This window comes from Vanellus vanellus, assembly GCF_965231255.1.
Source record: "Vanellus vanellus genome assembly, chromosome: 1".
Lineage (NCBI taxonomy): Eukaryota > Metazoa > Chordata > Aves > Charadriiformes > Charadriidae > Vanellus > Vanellus vanellus.
In genome coordinates this window covers 88,693,657-88,713,645 of record NC_138905.1, presented here as the reverse complement: position 1 = coordinate 88,713,645, position 19,989 = coordinate 88,693,657, and the positions used below count along the sequence as shown (strand labels likewise).

At 42.1% G+C, this 19,989-nt stretch overlaps 1 protein-coding gene across 1 annotated transcript in view; it reads right to left on the bottom strand.

The window, feature by feature from the left end:
- KPNA1 (karyopherin subunit alpha 1) overlaps positions 1 to 16,641 on the bottom strand; it is a 52,141-nt gene extending 35,500 nt beyond the window's left edge. The window contains exons 1-4 of the mRNA XM_082491586.1: positions 16,511 to 16,641; positions 4,381 to 4,514; positions 1,997 to 2,104; positions 545 to 644 (exon numbers count right to left, since the gene is read on the bottom strand). Coding sequence (XP_082347712.1) covers positions 545 to 644; positions 1,997 to 2,104; positions 4,381 to 4,509 — 337 coding nt within the window. The 5' untranslated portion in view covers positions 4,510 to 4,514; positions 16,511 to 16,641. The remainder of the gene's footprint in view (positions 1 to 544; positions 645 to 1,996; positions 2,105 to 4,380; positions 4,515 to 16,510) is intronic.
- Between the last annotated feature and the right edge of the window lie 3,348 nt (positions 16,642 to 19,989).

Here is a 19,989-nt window from a genome sequence, read left to right as displayed (position 1 = left end):
TCTTTATCGGGACATTCTCAAAATTACTGCCTCAAAATAAAATCCAACGACATACCAACTCCTCTTTTCTGAGAGCATGTTCTTTTTCTACAACACTGCTTTACCTTACCAAAAGGCAATGGATTCCTGTCTGTCACCATAAGACGACTCCTGCTTGAATTTTGAGGTAATGAAGTAGCATGACTTAAAACACTAACACACCCAGTAATTTAGGCAGACCAATTTCACAGCAGCTGTTCCGTGAAGTCGCTCTGGTGCGCACAAATGCGGAATTCAACTCCAGTAAGTCAGCACACTTGAGCCATAAAGACGCTGCCTACCATATTTAAACTTACATTACAGAGAAGACGTCAAATCTGCACCACTTAGTAGTTTTACAGATTTCAAGAACAGAAGCAACTATTACATACACCTAGCTGACATTCTGCAAAACAGAGCTTCATCCAGAAATTTCTGTATGAAACTCAATCCTCATTGCTGTCAATGTAAAAACATATGCGAGAGACACTGCTACATTTTTCTCCAAGGAATTTAAGCTCCTTACCTTTAGAAAGAAGCTTTCGGAATTTCTGTGTGGCTGAAAGCTGCTGTTCTGGACTATTGGAGAAAATCATCTCAATCATATCGGAGGTGATGACTGCACTCTAGGATTCAGGTGGAGGAGACAGAATAAGAGTAACAGAGAGCAAGAAGGAAAAGAAAATCTGGGATTAGTGGTAAAAAGGATACTACATTTGCTAAACTAGTATTAACTTTATCTCTTATTGAGTAAAAACCTGGACAAGAACAGTATGGACAGCAAATGAGTCATCATACATGTACATCTACATAAGAATCATCATTCTTAAGTGTAGTCTTTTCTGGAAGCCAAAGTTTAGATTTTACCTAAACTATGGCAAGAAAATTACTCTTCAGAACCTCTCACTGGTATTCCCTCCCCTTTTTTTCCTCTCTCCTCCAAAATAAATGTAAAATTGTCAGCTTCAACAAAAGGTAGTTTAAATTGGAATACCAATTACTGTTATGCAAGAACACCACTTTGATTATGCTATTGTTTAGATTTCTGCAACATGTACATTTTGAGTCATTCTCTTACACCAAAATGTACAGGACCTGTCATTTTCAGGAGAGCTGACAAACCTAATGCTTGTCATCATAATCAGAGTATTAAATTTTCCGTAATACCGATGGTTTCCACTAATACAGCTAAATTAAATCAGCGACCTTTCTTATACCACGTAAAGTCTCACATTCTGATCATCACACATGTAAATCCATGTAAAGAAGCATAAGAAAAGTCAGACTTTTTTCTTCTACTTCTGATCTAAATCCTCAGATAGATCTGATCCAAACCCTTAGACAGATGACAATGCTGAAAATACTTAAGCTGTGTTTGTAACAGCTCTCTAACAGCTCCAACTTTTAAGACCCTGAAATTAATGATATCTAAAATAATAAACTGTGTAATGGTAGTACCTATCTCAATTAGATAGGCTCCTTGCCTTACTTTTTAAGCATCTATTCATGTCATATAAGCTTCCACACAAATTACTAAATGGGATTTAGGACTTGTCTAATGTTTAAAGACTATCTTGAAGAGTAAAATAATATATTCTGTTAGTGATCTACCACATTGTTCATAGGCATTTCTCAGTAATTTCAAGGCAGATATAACCACCAACAGAAACCAAACCCAGATTGATTTTTATGAAAATGTCATTTGCGTACTCTTGAATAGAGACACAAGTGTGAAAATGAGTGGTCAGACTTTGAGGACTGCATTTTCCTTTATTCTCTCTGTTACAACCCGCATCCCTTACCATTTTTCTTTCCAGGGAGAGAACTGTGGTACAGAAACAAGAAGAAAGCAAAAAAGCCTAATTTCCACTAAATGTTTTTTCTGTAGGATGAAATTCCATCTTGGAAGGGAGTTCAAGGACATGTGCAGATAGATAAGCTAGGTATAAGCTCTCTGTATTCCCTTCTCATCACTTACAGAAGTCATCTCCATGTTGTTCATCTGAGCCTCATGGAAGCCACCATCTGACATCACTTCCTCCTCTGCTTCTTCCTCAGCTGTTGCAACATTTCGGCGTTTAAACAACTAAAGAGAGAAAGTATTTAATATATACTATATAGCAAATATACATACAGCATGTCATGTTAGGCTGCAATAAAAATTATATACACTATCACCTGAAAGAAGCTAGTATATCGGCTACAGATCTCCTCCTGACATCAAATGGGAGAAAGTTTAGTCATGGAGTAAATGAAAACAGCAACGTGCTAGAATACTGGTTGACAACATTTCTGGAAAATCCTCACTGTTATTCCCTTCTCTTTATCGCCATCCCCCTCCATCTACGAGCTATCTCTAGCTTCCACACAACTGCTTTCTTACAACTGAGTGGCAGAGGATAGGCTCAAAGATCTGAAAAACTGCTGTGTATAACAGACCTTTGTAGAAACCTGCAGAGGCTGGGGTAATTGAGTTACTGTGGCAAAGGGAGGATTTTGGAGGATGATCACATGGAATTGGTCTAAAAAAATTATACTGAGATGAACAGAATTGGTTGCTACGATTTAAGAGACAGTACCCAGTTTGATATGTCATGAGGAGAGATACAACTCTTCCCTTAATCCAGTTGTATCATTAGAGGAAACATTAGCAATGATAAGATGGGTTTGGGAGTCCTGCTTGACCTGTTGAGTTCCAGAAACAAGACTCGAGCATTGAGCCATGTCAGATTTGCACCACTGCAGACACGAAAGACAAACAGACCTGCTGTTACTCTTGTCTCCAGAGAAGATGGGGAGGAAACAGTATGCAAAACTGCTAAGTCTATACCACCCTGATTTCACTGACAGGCATCCTTGTGGAATGCTATTCCTTCTAAGCTCAACAGACGTGCTCAAATAGTCTTAAACCAAAATTTATATGTTGGCAATACATGTGAAAATTCAGAGGCTGGAGGTTGTTTTCGTGGGATTATTCAGCTTTAAAAAAAAAAAAAAAAAAAAAAACAACCAAAAAAAACCCCTAGGAATTTAAACTTCTATGACCTATGTGCCAAATACATAATAGAGAAGAACCTGAACAAGGTCTGAAATTGCAGAGCCGCAGACTCTCTTGCAGCTCCACTTTTATTCCACTGTTAGTCCAGTTAGGACTAACAATTTTCCTTAATGGGAAGAAATACTGCCATACACTTTATTTAGCCAACCTGTAGGAATCGGATCCAAGGGAGGTCAGATGCACAGATAAGAGTGAAAAATGACTCATCATTTTCCTAATTTAGTAACGGCTTTACAAATACGACCAACGCCATTCTGTGCTGCCGGTAGTCTGGAAGTGCTACCTGCTACCACTGAGCAAAAATCAACAAGAAATATTGCAATTCCCTCTCAGAACTCTCCCCTGACTTTCCTTGAAAGCATCTGGTATTGACACTGTGCAAACAATGTTAAACAGAACAGATTACAGACTTGACCTGCCATTCCAAACACAAGCATATTACTATCTTCATAACTGCAGAAACCTCAACATTGATGAAAAAGACTTATTATATTGAACCAATCCCTTAAAGCTTCCAATGAACACAACTAAGAACAAAAGGAAGAACTGTTTTTAATCAGAAGATGTTTTTTATCATTTCTTATCACTGCTGCTGTTTCCTGATTAAACCTGCAGAGCACCTGCCATGTTGCAATGTGAATGAAGTAGTAAAAACTAGCAAGACACAAGCAGGTAGAGAAGCTTCGCCTCCAAGCATTTTTCTGTCATTTTGCTTCCAACATATACTAAATCCACTACTCAAGGTACCAGCCTTAAGGGCATAAACATAGCATGAATATTTGCAAATTCATAAATGAACTGAACCACAGACAGAAAACTGAAAATCAGGTCAACAAATTATTTCTTCCCTCAAGAAAATCATTACTGCAACTTATAAGAACTTGGTCAGACCGTCTCCTCCTCCTGTTCTAGCTGCAACGTTTCCTTCCATTTCTCCCCAGCTTGCCACTCTCTGAACAGAGATTAGAGCTACCACAACTCAGGTAGCAAAATAAAAATAAAAAAAAAAAAAATCCCAAATCTCAATCACCTTCAGTGCAAGGTCAGAGAGCTTTGTTCAAATCATCTTTAAGCTGCTCTGGCCAATCTTACACTTCAGTGAGTGTGGAGCACTCAGTCTAAGTTTTGTACCACCTGATGAAGAAGCAATAAAATCTGCAAGTGACTCTTGATTTCAGACTATGTATGAATCTGGCAGGGCAGGAACAACTAAGAAGGAGCTTCAGAGAAGCAAAGAGCTAGAGATAGTGCAAGACAAGATTGTTTAAGGACTGGTTACAGTTATCATAACTGTAGTACAGTACCTGTTCCTCTCTCTTTTGCTTCCGCAGCTGAAGACCCTCTTCCTCCCGCCTGCGACGCATCTCGTCAGGGTTTAGAGATTTGTTCTTGTAGCTCTTCAGCCGGAAATTCTCTTTTCCTGAGGTCGTCATGATTCCTTTACAATGCAAGTAAAAAGAGAAGTCAGAAAACAACTACTCTTCAACAAGACATAATTTTATATTCTGTCTTCATCTCTTAATATCTGTAGCCATGCACTTCCAGTCACAGTCCCCCCTACATCCTGTCACATAACTTCCATTAACTTAGAAAGTGTAAAGCAAAATTTCAGAATTGTCACTTCAGTGTGCCAGTTGTTCACATGAGACCGACAAACATTCATTTTTCTCTCTGAGGCTTCAAGACACAAATAAGTTAAATATTTTATCAAGAGAGAACTGAGATCTATAAGGCAGAGGACACAGCCTGGGCTAAAAAGAAGCTGCGCTAATAAATCTTTACATTTCTCCATACAGGGAATTAGCCAAACTAATTATATTTCCCCACCTTCACTTTTGAGTGAAGGGGTCTTAGGCTGCTTTTTTTGCTTAATTTATTTCACAAGTGAGCACAGGGGCTTTTCTGCATGCCAAATCCACATTTTAAGTTAACTCAGCCCCACCCTGTGTTCCTTCTACCCAGACAAGACCTGAAAATGAAACGGAGAGAAAAATTTTAGGTGAGGATGGTTTAACCACCAAAAATGCTCACTCCTGCAAAGAAGGCACTGCTATTCTTCCCCTCCTTCCCACCGCCAGCCTCTAATCCTGCTACTGTTTATGCAGAGGGGCCTTTTTTCAGTCTATGATTTCCAAGTACTGTCTTATGTAACTCAGTGGATCAGCATTTTTATCTACCCATGATGATTTTAACATGTATAATGCTGCACTTTGGAGTTACTTAGCATAAATCAATAGCTGTAGAACTGTGTGGAAAGACTATTCCCTCTTAAACCAATGGGCTGTGGAACAGGTCTCTACTCTTAGTGCTCCATTCTGCTGCTTTAAATCAAAAAAAGGTTGGGAACCAAATTCTAAACATCTTGGTATTTCCACGCATCTTCATACAAATGCAGAATCTCCAATACGTTGTAAATATCTGCAACTCTGTAACAAAAAAATTAGGAAACTATGCTATATAAAACGTTACTCTCCAGAGCTTTTAAACGTCTTTCAAATGCCCTAATGTGTTGTATTAAATATGCTACCTACCTCAAATTCCATAAGCACAGAATCACCAGGTGATAAATGATCTCCTGTGTACTTTTTACTTTAAAATGGAGCAACACAAGTGTATACAGACTCTCAACAGCTTAGGTTTCCTATTTAAAATACATCAAACGTATAATTGAGTCTACTATAACCTCCTCTTCTTTCAGTTAGCACAAAGAGTTTTAAGAGATTAAAAAAAAAAAAAAAAAATACCCAAATGTGCTTCTTATTAGAGCCTCTTTTTAAGTTGCTGCTACCTGACAACTGTTTATAAGAATTCTGATGATCAGAACTGACTTTCACAGAAGACATTTTGGGCAGCACTTCAAGCGTTACTGTAGTCTGTCAACTGAGATTTAAGAAACTGTTAAGAGACCTAAAACTACTGTATTCAAGACCAGTCACAGATTGCACTGAATGCAACATAAAAACATGAGCATATAGGCAAGTAATTCAGCAGCCTAATTCTGCTGAAAAAGCTCTTCCCGAAAGGGCTTTTTTTTAAATAAAGGTCCTACAAAAAGATAAATCTCAGAACGCCAGAAGTTCCCTACATCATTCTTAACATCTTAGAGACTCTTTTCTTCCTGGGTGTAGGTGTCCGAGCTTAAAGTGTTCATGTTTCTTGCAATATGCTTGGCAATAACATCTTCTTCCCACTTTTAGTTTAAGTGACCACTACCTGTATATTAAACATACAAAATATTTGGGGAAGCCCTGGATTTTAACTGTAAAAAGCAGCTCGGGCTAACAAATAGAGTATAAAACCTCTTGTTTATAAAACATTTTGAAAGAATATTTGATATATTTTAGAATTAATAAAATGAAGTTAAACACCAGATGGACAACCACGAGCTAAAAGGACATGCCTAATAGGGAAACAGCTTTGCAGCCACTCTAGTCAATCCGTCCTTGAGCATGAACGAACACAGGCATACACAACAGCTCAGATAAGATCTCAGGCCTTCCAGGACATTATTAATAATTCTCCATTTTTATATGAAACGCATCTTCTCAAACTTACAAAATTACATTTGCTTTTATTTGGGATTTCAGGACTTCAGTAGCTCTTGTGATTGTTTCACACCTTCACTTTCAATCCCTTAAAGTTCTTAGTTTAAAGAAATCCCTGACAGTGAACATCTTTACTTATTACACAATTTCACCTCAATTCCACTATGTAGCCTCTCCATATGATGTTCCAATGTTTCTAAACAATGATACCATCCAACTTCATCATCAGCAAGTTTCCTTAGGATATTCTTCCTTATTGTACTTATTTGCCTAGTTTCCTCTCATGTCCCAACTTGTGTATTAATTTATTTCCTTAAATTCAGAAGCAAAACTAAAAGGATTGTCAATTCCCTCCAAGAGCTCTATTTGCCCTCTCTCATTATGCCTTATATCATCCTTTCATTTATTGAAAATACAGGCACAACATTTACCAATTTCTTATTTAAATTCTGACTACCCCAACCCCTCACATTTTTCTCATTCTCTTTATTTTTACAACTTAAGAATTATCTTCTACTTTACAAGCTTTAACTGTAAGTTTTGGCTAGGCTCATTTCTGACTTTCAAGACAGCTCACTTTGCTGACAAACCCCCTCTTCTATTTTCTGAATAATCCATACACTTAAAATCTTTTCAAAATAGTGTATTGTGTACACCAGGAGTAAAGCGTTCCTACAAATTCCTACCACCAAATGATTAGGAAGACAAAGCTCCTTCTATTAAAGGTGGAAAAAACTATGCTCCCTTCACCATTGAGAAGTTACCAAATTAAATTATTGAACTCGTTACTGGTTGATGTCATAGTAGTCCCTCGCTGGTAGTAAACAAACTAAATCCCAACACACAGGCATCTATATAAAGTAGACATGTGGCTACCTAACCTGCATAACGATTAAATCCAAAGCTATTTTCTAAAAGCAGCTTTTGTAATAACCTCAATATCTCCTAAAATAAATTCTTTCTTCATCATTCTTTTACTGGATCCCTGACTACTGGTGAAAAATTCAATGACCATGTCAAGGATTTCATCTAGCCCACACCTACTGCTAGCATCTTTAGACCTATTCAGTGTGAGCACACAAATAATTTTTTTAAGACTGAAAATGAAATAATCCAGTGTTAGTTGTTGCAGTCATCCAAGGACTGTTTTCTATAAATCTCCTTTTCCATTTTGCAGGATGTTAGCCTTCCCCCCAGACTAAATGACAGAGGCAAAACAACTTCAACTTGCCTCTCAGTCATCTTCAGCAGCTTTGTTGTGGCTTAACCGAAAATCTTTCAATGGTCACCTTAAATTCACCCATGGTAATTTCTTCACAGCAAATAGTAAACCCTGAATCTTCTCCACACTATCAAAATTAATGCTACTTCTTGTGAAATTCTGTGGTGGTTGTCATGGAAATGTTCTACCCATCTTTTCTTTCCTAAATATAGGATAGTATTTTCAATATTTTTTGATGCTCCCATCAACAGATAAAACCTCTGGCGACCCAGTGAGGAGTTTTCATGGTGTATTCTTTGGGTTCTTCTGCAGCACCACTCAAACGCCATGATACTTGCTCCTCCTTAGTCTGACTGCCACAAAAAAATGATTTTTAGTAAAATTAACAACACCATCTATTCCTAAATGTCTGCATTTCACTAAGGAAATCACAATCCCCATATTTTTCGCTAATCAAGACAAGTACCGTGCCAAACGTGGATATGTTCTAAGCACACATTTCTAAGAGAAAGGAAAAGTACGGCATTTCTCCTTGCTCATCAAGTCAAAGAAATTCAGAAGCACTGGGAAACGCAGAGTCACTTACTGCGATGACCTACCTTGTCCCAAGCGATCATCAAGATAAGAACAAAAACAAACTCCCTGCCTTCTTAAATCAGATATCACTGTCACTAGACTTAAGGGCTTTGCTAGAAGGAATGCCATGTGACTAATACTCTTGGATATTCCACGTTAGAGGTATCCAGATGTAAAAATAAAGGCCTTACAAATCAAGACATGCATAACGGTATATATAACCAAGATGACTGCAACTAAGACTACCATATACACTGCTGATATCAGACTGTTAGAGACAAAGTTTCCTTATTTGGAATTAGGGGTGGGAATAAGAAAAAAAAAAAATAATTGCATTTCAGAAGTGTAGACACATACAAGAAATTCTACCTTACAATTGAAATATATCAGAAGAGGAAGACTTCAAAATTAAGGTGGACAAGAAGGTCAAAGAGTTTTCTTGAAGATTCATAATTTGACATACTATCAGTCTACATTTCCTAACTAACAGAGGCAGTTGTCAGAAGGAAAGGACTCGCTGGAGGCGTATTTGTGAGCTCTACTATACTGTCAAACTGCTATGTCTCCTTTAGATTGGTGCCAGAGAGACAGCAAAAAGATATGAGAGGCACTGTTGGTCCTGAAAGTACAATCTGTTGGAAATGGCACTGTCAAGACAGAACTCCAAGCAGTGAGAGAAGCTGGAATTATTAAAGGTAAGAAATGGTTCAGGTACACTACAAAACCTTTACTTCCAAGGAGGTGGGTTTTTTTGTTGCTTCTGCCATATGACTCTAGATCTCCTAGAGAATTAAAAATTTTCTCACAATGATGCTTCTTGACATCACGCCAAATACCTACAGCACAGCCTGGACAGATGTTTGAGCAATCCACTGACCTCTGATTACAGGATGCATCATCTTCTGACATTCTCAGCGAGAGATTAGAAAACCCATCCAATTTAAAAAACTACCCTGAAAGCAGCACTTGGTCATTCATTTCTCTCATCAACACACTCCCTACAAATGCAGCATTTTGGCCACAAATGTGTTTGGTTTTTTCCCCCATGAAATGTAGACTTTGGAAAGTCCTTCTAATTCACATTTTGGCATTTCTAAGGCAAAAGGTTCAGGATGCTAACAGAAGTATTTAAATCCTGTGGAAAGAAACAAACTGTCAGCTTTCTTGGAGGTGACAGACAATGAAAGGTCTTCATAATAAAACCATGAATAATATATGGCGTAGAATGATAAAAACATCACCTGGCATTAATGCTATTTCCCTGGAAAAAACTTTTAGAGCAACACCCTACATCTGCCATCATCCTAGAGAGATGAAAACACATCCACTGAATCTCTACACTGTTGACAGCGTTATCTGAGGAAAAAAGAAAATACAGAAAATCAGACTGACTTCTCTCTTCATTGCCACCTCCTGTTGTTTGAAAACCTGGCCTCACCAAAATGTTTATCTGCTTCTCTTGCAAAATTATTTGACAAAACATACTGGATTATAGGCATCTATGGGAATGCCCGTCAGTAGAAACACGCGTATCACCTGAGGGACAGGAGTATTACTTTCTAATTTCACACTCTTGTAAAGCTCGGGACATCTAGAGGAAAGGACATTTAACCATCTCAACTACAAAAAGCTATTGTTCAAGCACAACAAAGCCAATTTCTAAAACCTTTGCTTAACTTTCTCTAGCTGTAAAATGGGATTGGGAAACATGCCTCACAGGTACTATAAAATCAACAGTGACAGTATTTGTAAAGACCGCGAAGTAAGTTTTGCTGATGATATATCAAAACCTAGCACTAAGAAGGAAACAAAATGATCACGTGAATTTCATTTTCTGTGGGTGGGGAAAGATGCAGCAGCGGGCACCAGTGCTACTCCCTAGCAGGAATAAGAGACTTCAGTTTATGCAGAATAGCAGGGACCCACACTCCTAAGGCAACCCATCACACAAGAATGGTGGAGAAGAAACAGAACCATCACCTTCTGCTATCCAAAACGCTAGAAGATTAAAGTAGCTTCAAATAGAATATAACATTCTTAACTACAAACAGATAGCATATATAGCCTTGAAACACGGTTCAGACTTTTAGGAACCTTCTGTCAAAAACGGCAAGGAACAAGGGGACTTCATGGAATTGCTGCCCTTCTCTGTATCTTTCAAATCTGTTTTCTTACACAGGCTTCCTTGTCTCTCGGGTTTTTTTCCATGACCAACAGTAGGCCTTAATTGACAATTGTCTCTGCTCTAGCACCTTTATAAACACGTGAAATAGCACAGCAAGTATTAATCCACTTAATCCATGGCAAATTAAGCATGTTCTAGTTCTTTGGCCATTTGGCAAGCTGGAGTTCTACTTGCCCAACACAAGGCCAATCTTAAAACTTACAACAATGAATACAAGGCCTGAAAAAGACATACAATTTTACACAATATGGAACATGAAAATATAGACTAATTAAAAAGTTCAATATTGACTGTTTTTCTAATGTAAAAGGCCTGCTTAAAAGCAAACAAAAGAGAGAAAAGAAAATAGACTGCATTATCTGAACAAGGCTGAGGACACCTCATGTCAGGTTTGTAGGGATGTCACATTTCAACAATCTCACGTTCTTTGAAGAAACACCACTGAAAAGACTTAGTAGTAATGCATTTACAAGTTTTATTGGAAAACTGTTTTACCAAAGTGGGGGGAAAAGGGGGAGGAGCACTTGACTATACATCCACTATTGCCTCAGTATTTCCAAGATGTTTTGAGTTTCATTTTTTGAAGGTCCACTTCGACTTGAGGTATATCTTTCAAAGTTCCAGAAAGCTTTTTTACCTTGAGCAAGAGCGCAAAACACACCAACTCTCAAAGCAAGGTCAACTTAAAGGGAAAACAAATTCATTAACTAAGCCTTTCTGATTTGAGTTACAAACACAAAATTCCTCATTGCAGTGCAATAAATCTGTTTAAATGAAAACAAAACAAAAACTACCCCAATTTCTATAACCCCTATAGTCCACAACCAACCTGAAACCCAAAAGTTCCCACAAGTCATAAAACAAAGCACCTAGTGATGGGGAATTAAAAACTTTTCAGATGCACGGGATTATCCCAACATTAAAAAAAAAAAAACAACAAAAACCTTCACTTTAACATGCTTATCTACATGAAATAACAAAATGATTATTCCTGTGTGCCAAACTAAAATGTAATCTGTTTCTTCTTTTAAAGCAGAGATTCATTTGTATTTTGGCTAAGATTACAGCACATCTTCCCTGCACTTACAGAATGAGCTGACCCACAATGCATGTAAAAATCAGATAATTTCAAAACCAACAGTTATCTCTGTCATTTAACAATCATCATCTGTCAGGAAAAAAAAAAAACATCCTAACATTTCTAACATTCTAACATGCCCTAAACATTCTTTACAAGTGAACAACAGCGCACCTTTCAGCATTTCATACCATGAAAATAAGAAATCCCAGAAACTTTAAAACAAATTAGTTTAAAAATAAACAAAATATTAAGTTGACTTCATAGTTTCAAGCAACTTTTGTTTGGGGTTGTGAATGTCAGAAGGCACTGAAGCCAAACCTACATCATGCCCCCCTGAGGACAAATTTGCCTTCAACAAATTGCTGTGATTCAGCATTATAAAGATGTGTGTGCAAAATCACAAAATAACAGTAGGTCAAAATGCTATTGATTTCATACTAGCTTTGGACATCAGAAACTGAAAGTCACATAATACTGATGTATCAGCCACCCCGAGCCAAAAACCACAAGAACTTTAAAGCTTGATGATGCTCACTCTGCCTCCCTCATTCCATTTACATCTAGTACCCCTCCTACAAAAAGCTCTTGAATCCAACACACAGCACAGTCACAAAACCACCTTTTTCTTTCTGATCATTTTGCAATACAAAAAAATGGTAAAACAAGAAGACATAGGCAATTAAAGAGGTCACCGTGGGGAAGCTATATCAAGGTGTCCTGCATCTTTTAAGAGGCAATCTCATCCTCCTTCAGACAAAAATCACATTACAACAATCTAATACTCATCACAACATTATTATCTGACTTTACTTAAAGGTAAGTTGTGGTTTGTGTGCCACCAACAGGTGCTTTGTTTGCTAAAATGAGATTTGCATATATCAACAGTTGAAATTTCTTCCAAATATAACCTTAGCACTAGACTTGGTAGGCTTACAATACCTTCTTTGGAGATAAATACATCAAGGATGTTTAGCCACAGGATATTTATGTCTAAAATCAGCATATCACTTATGTATAATCTCAACTTTATGCCCAGACTGTAAAAAATTAAATAAAGATCTGTGTGTCAAACTGGTTAGTTTCTTACAGAACATACAAATCCTCCTGTTGAGCCTGGCAAGCGGTCTGAACTACCAAATAAAAATAGAAAAAAGAAAATAATTACCCTAGATCATAAGGAAGCTCTCAGCAGCTGGTGACTAGCTAAATCTTAAGTCTTATGGCATACTCTTAAAACTCAGGGTCTATTACTCTCTATATAAATCCAGGAACACAGTCATATTTCTTTCAATTGTAATGCTTTTAGCTTCTGCCTCCTCATGACACTAAGCACTAATTATATTTCAAGAAAGTATTCACTTTATCCCAATTTTAAATTTCTTCTATGTCACTGAACTCCATTTACTCCTGTCTTACGTGAACGGATCAACCGAAGTGATAATGCAATGTCCAACCTACCGTTACTTCTCACCACTTTTGCATACCCTCCCTACTACTAACAGCCTTTTCAAACCAATTCTGGTGAAAGGAAATTTGCTGTCACCTGCCTTAGACTACCTCTATGTTTTATCCTTATAATGAATTATCAAGCCTGCACAACATTTAATGCAGTTCAAGACATTCATGACATGGCATAATAAAATTTCCAGCCTTACTGTTCTACAGATTTTATGTTTAGCAAAGGTTTTCACAGGGTCTTTTGTTTAAACTTACTTTTGCTGTTTTTCCAAGTTCTTCTACCTTCTTCAAAAGAATTTAAAAGTATTGATATTTCTATGGGCCTTGCATCCTACTGCTGGCATTCTGTATCTTGAAAACCCCACATTCATTCTTGGAAATAACACAAAGCAGTTTAATCAATTACTTGCTTGACAGACTTCAAAAATTGTAGCAGACTAAGGAAGGATTTTTTCTTCAGATCAGAAAAAAAGAGTGACTTGCTATCATATCGTTGCCCCTTATCTCTGCAATTTACATCAGTATTTTTTTCATTAGTATTATTATATTATTTAAATAAGGACTTCCATTTGGCTTTAGCCCCTTAGTATGAAGCTGGATAACTTTCATATCAGTTCAACTTCCACTCTTGTTCTCTAAAAAAAAGTGGTCTAGTCCTTCTAACTTGTTTGTTCATTACATCATTCCAGAACCCCCTGGTTAGGTATTTCAGCCACTCACAATGTTTCATCAAGTGAGTAATTCCTTTAACATAGGCTTTAACATCAGCCTACCACGCTCCCTAACACCCCTATTCCCTTTGGCCTTCAGAAGTATTTAAACAAATCCATTAAATTTAGCTATTTGCTGCTGCTCTTCTATTTCCCCTTATGTTTCCAATTTACATTAAAACCCCTAACCCTAATTCACATAATTTTTTTTTCCATCTGCTATATTTTATGCTTTTTCACATAGACTTGGTTTCCATTTTTCTGGGGAGCACTGTTTTACACCCATTAACCTCTTACCTCGAAGTTACATTTTCCAACCTAGCAACTTCTATACTGTTCTCTTTAAAGGTACTGTTTCCTTTTGTGTTCTTAAGGATGAGTTAAGCTCCCCGCTTTGTCCCCTCCAGGACTTATAAAACACTTCAGAATAAAAATTCCACAATCTCGTGAGAAAGAGACAAACAGAAAGATATCAAAGCAAGCTTGCCAGATACAGGACAGTCTAAAACAAAATGACAAAATGTACCATTCTGTTCGTTTTAGCTTATTCAACAGAAGGGAGAATTAAAAAAAAAAGAAAGAAAAGAAAAAAGCACTGTATTGAAACACTGAAGTTCAAATAAGACTATCAAACAATCTGGTTAAATAAACATTTACTCTTAAAAGCGTCTATAAAGAACCTTTCAGAAACTGCTACAACATCTGACTGTAATTGTACTTCTCATAGTGTCTTTGGTCAGTGCTGCTGACACGGGCTGCTCCTGCCTTCCCCCTTCTAAATGGACTATACTGTGACTTCTCCAGGAACCAGCACTCGGCTGAATACACAGGACTACATAAGCAAACCAGCTCTGAAAACATCAACACAGAGGAGGTAACATCAGAAAAAAAAATGAATCGATTGCACACTGACAGCAAAAGGTAAATATCCTGGTAGAGTTTTGGAATGAGAGATGGGATGCGACAAAGACTTTGTTTAGAAGTTTTAGAGAGGGGGGAAAAAAATCCCAAGCCCTCAAAACAGCCATGTTTCTTTTAAGTGAAGCATCACTGCATCTGTTTGAAAGATTATGACAAGGGAACCCATTCTGAGAAAAACCACTACCTCGCATGTCATCTTATGCCTCAAGATACTCATTTTCCCTGTGCCTATGGGTATGTCTAAAGGGTAATTAAAAGGTGCAACCACAGTTCAAGTAGAAACAAACTTGTTTTGAACAAGCTAGTTCACATGTCAATGTATGTGGTACGTTGCAGGGGGAACAAAATAATGAAGTTACAATAAAAACAGATACACCAAAGATTAGATTGATTCAAACTATTAAATTACATAGTGTTCTATTAAATATTTTATTCTGTTAATTGACACGAGTATATACCAAATAGCTTTACAATAACTAATTTCTAAGAATAAAGTTGCGATCACATTTCTGGATAGCACACAGGCATATCCCAACTTCATTAAGTCTTTCATTAACATCAGGCAGTCAGAGCAGAAAACATGCCAGCAAACAAAAAAGTCCAAAGAAACAGCCGCTTGAATAAAGGGACTATTAAACACAACCATTCAGCACCATTTGGGAATTCTGCAGAAACAGCAGCCCAGTATTTTCACAGCTCATGACATATCTTTTCAGCCTGGAGTTTCAGTTTTCATGAAACGCCCTCAAGAGGCAAAGCTTAAAATCGTCGTTACGCGTATTCTTGTACGAGCAATACAAATTTAAAGATTATGAATGGGACGGGTTTCTGCTGGTTATAAGGTCTACGGAGACATGACAATAGGAAACGGCCACCACGGCTGCAGAGAAAATGCAAACCCTTCATCACATGTAGGCAGTCGAAGAGGTAATGATGTAGCTGGGGCAACGTGAGGCTACGAGGTGATGCGTGCAGGTAGAAAGTATGGTTTTTGCAAGATCAACTGAGACCACAGGGAGTAAGAAAAGCGGACAAGCGTGGAGGACCCAGGAGAACGTTTCCCTTCCCCTCCGCCTCGAGCTGAGCCGCTGCGTCTCCTGACGCCCGGTCCCGCCAGCGGACAACACGGCCGGTCCCGCCGGCACACAGCAGCACCGGGGAAGCCCGTCCTTGCGGCACGGACTTGTCCCGACTCCCCGCAGCCACCCTGCCGTCTTCGAAAGCCCGAACGTGGCTCCTCCGCGGGGTGCAGCCCGCCATCGGCACAAGCCCCGCCGCCCACCAGCCAGGCGCAAGGGGTGCTCCCGGGGCAACACCGACCCAGCCCGGTGCCCTCCCACTCGACGGGAGCCCCCTCTCCTCCCGCTCCCCGGGCGGGCGGGCGGCGACCGGCCCCGGCCCACGCGCGTGGCTCCCGCCGCGCCGGCCGGCCCCGCCCCGCCCCGCCCGCGCGGTCCCCGCCTGTTGCACGCGCGCAGGCCGGGGGCTCCCGCAGCCGGCGGCATCCTCAGGCCGGGCTACCCGCAGCCCGGACCGAGGCGACGGCGGCGCCGCCCCCGCCGAACCCCGCTGCGGGGACCCGTCCCTCCTCCCGCGCCTGGCCCCGCTCACCACCCGGCTGCCGTTATCCCCCGCTCCGCCGGCTCGGCGCGGCGCGGGCCTGAGAGCGGGGCTCCCCCCGTCCCGGCGGCGCGGAGGACGGCGCTCTCCCCCACCTCCCGCCCCCTCCCCCGTACCTGCTGCCGGCGCGGCGCGGCGCGGCCCGGCCCGGCCCGGCCCCGCGCTGTCTCCTCTCGGGCCTGAGGCGCGCGAGCGCCGCTCCCTTCCTACCTGCCTGCCCAGCGCTGGCTGGCGACGGCAGTGCGCACGCGCCCTGCGCGCTGCGTAGCTTCCGGCCCCACCGCAGCGCACTCTGGGAGGGAGAGCCCTTCCGGCGGCCCTGCAGGCCAGGGTGGGCTGAGCTGGGTCAGCCCGGCTGGCGGCGGCGACTACCGCCACTCGCGCAGCGGTAGCGCCCTCCTCAGGAGGGCGACGGCGGCCGGACCACCGCCCCCGGGGAAGACTACGGCTCCCGGCAGGCGGCGCGCGCAGCCGCAGAGCGGGCGCGCCGCTCCCGCCGCAGTGCGCCGCGGGGCATGCCGGGAGCTGTAGTCCGGCGGGCGGCGCCGCCGCAAGCGGGAGGGTTTGGGGAAGGGGAGTAGGCGCCGCCTCTCCGCTTGAGGGGCGGTGGCGGCGGGCGGGCGGGTCGGGTCGCAGAGGCGGAGACGAAGAGGGGGATGGCGGCCCGGCGCTGCCCTGCGGAGCGTGGCGGCAGTGGCGCAGCAGCGGCGGGTGGCAGGGCGGTGGCAGGCGGCCGCGGGCCGTAACCTGCCGCCTGTCAGCGCTGCCGCCAGGGAGGTTCGTGACAGGCAGTGGTAAAAGAGACAGGGACACCCCCCACCCCACCCCCCTCCAGGGGCTCTTACAGCCCGGGATAGCCTAACGGGCTGATATTTCCACTTTAATTACTGCTTCCCGCCATGCGGGTTACCCGGCGATAGCCTCGGTGTCGGCACAGACCACATCGCAGCGAGTGTAGCACTGCCGTCGTCTGCGCACGCCGAGGGGTATGGGTGACAAGCAAAGCCATTTCACAGTTTGATGGGCGACCAGCCCCACAAAGGCCCACCTCAAGGAGCAGAGGGGCACGATAATGGGTGGGAACCCAAATTAAGGATTCAGAGGAAGGGACACCTTGTCTGGGCCCCTCACAGGGCTGTCCCAGGGGAGCCTCAGCCCCACCTTTAGGGCTGGGGGGGTCACTGCGACCAGGGATGTGGGACAGACGATGAGATGCAGGGGAAGAGCGTTTGGGGACTGCACAGGACTCGTTAGGGGATGCTTAGGGGAGGAACCAAAGGCAGGAAAGGGAGGGGGTTATGTTATTTGTGGAGGAACAAGTGTGGGAGAACAGAGGGATACAGGAATAAAAAGGGCCGGTCGTGGGTAAATGGTTAGTGATGGTTTGTCTGTCCATGCCCCGCGCCTGATCACTGCAGCCTGTCCCGTCTTCTCATTAAACTCCTTCCTCAGTTTGCCCTGGGTGAGGGACTCCCATTGCCATGTGTGTGGGGGGGTGTCTGGGTGCCAGTGGCCGGGCTGGGACTCAGGATGTGGGGCAGCACTTGTATGTGAGCAGCAGCGAGGGTGCAGCCGGACCAGCCAGCCAGGGGGACAGGGGCTGAGGGGGGCTGTGAAGGAGGAGCCGGCTATCTGGGTTACCAGGGGTCCCAGCAGCTGCCAAAAAGGCTGAGGGGCCTGGGGGTTCCTTTGGGTGTCCAGAGCACTACGGGAGAGCTGACCACTGGGAGGCCAGGGGGACCGGAGAGATGCGGATTGAGGGGCAGCTACTGGGCAGGCTGCCTGAGCCCAGCTGCTGGAGGGAGCCACGTTGTGTGTGTATGTGTATACATATATATATATATATGCGCGCTCACTAGCACACCTCCGTCCTGCTCAGCCAGAGAGGGGGATAGGATGAGACCGCTGGCACTGCCTGTGTTCGTGTGAGTGGTCTGTGTGGCCGGCTGTGTAATCTGTGTGGCCATCCGTGAATGTATGTTTCAGTGGTGCATATGTGTGTTCATGCATGTGCCTATTGGGAATACAAGCTCAGCCTGGCTACTGCTTGGGTCTGGGGGCATGGAGCTGCGGCAGCCTTGCCTCTCAAGCTACCAGCTCTGGCCCCATTTTCCCATATCAATAGATAAGTATATTTGTATACATGTCATATGTATACATATAAATATCATATACATATACATATACATAGGTATATTTCATAGGGCTTCTATATAGCACAGTATTTCTACCCGCACAATTGAGATAAGAGAGATTAAAGCAGACAGGCAACAGCTTTCTCCCAGACCATTTGCATAAAAAAAAAAATAACAGTTACACTTTTCTTTCAGAGATTTCATGTTTTTCGCACCCTGCCATTAAGCACATCTATACTGCAGCCAGAGATCTGGTTACGGTATTGGTTGGCATTCCTGACATACCTTGAATCAAATTATCACAGGTAAGGGCGGCAGTAGAGATCTGAGAGTTCTCCTGTTTTTGCAGAGAGTCTGGTTTCAGATGCAGCTGAGCTAATACAATGGTGTGCTGCAGGTACAAGGATGAATTCCTATTTCCCGTCACCTTCGCTGTTCTGGTCTTCTTCCCTTCTCTCCACCACGTATACATTTTCAGGGATGGTGAACTACATTCATTCTGCACGTATTGTGATACCCTGCCCTAAAACACCACCACAGATGATGCCTTTTTGGAGTACAGCCATCACCTGCAGGCAAGGATTTGCAAAACCTGGAGGCTTGTGTTACATGAGGCTGCGAGGCAGAGTACCGAACAGAGCGAGGCAGGCTCAGGGCAGGCGGTTTGAGTCTGCGTGATCACCAAGCAACACATGGAAGTAGTAAAATGCACCACCAGAGTTCAGATTGGAAACATGGAGATCTAAAACCAGGCTGACATCAGGTGCCAGTAAAATTAAGACAGAAGGTAGCTTCATTTCTGACAACAGATAATGCTGAAGCCCCAAGTATCTTAGTAATCTGGGTTGATTTAGCTGGAGAGAGTTCACTCCTAAACTAGTAATACAGATTTTTAAGAATAATTTTTTACTTTTATATAAAAGTGAGACATGCAAGCAACATTTTTAAACACAGTCTTAAAAGACAATGACAACATTGAAGGCTGAAGAGTGACCCTGAATTGAGGGGTGACAGGTGGAAGTGGACGGGGTAAATAGATCAGCAATCATGTTGTGACTGGGTGAAATTTGGGTTTAGGCACTGGCCCCTGTTTTCCCCAGTGCAATGGGATGACAGAAAATGGTATCACTATAATACAGCCCTTTCTAAAAAAGGACACGGAGCCAGACTGCTAACCATATTTAGCACTACTAAATTATGATTGGCACCAGCAAGCCTTGGTTGTCACCTACTGACATTTTGTTCAGCCTCAAAAATGAAAACACAGTTGCCTGCACTGTTTCAAATGATGAGAGTCACTGGGGACTTGCAGAGAGAGAAAGAGAAAGACAAGACAAAGCAACAAGTTCATCGTGACTCAGGATCTCAAAGCTGCCACTGCCACAGCCAAAAGGTGTTGTTCTGTGTTTCTGAGTTGGTGAAAAGTGGTCACATAGAGCAGCAGGGTCACAAGAGGTGTT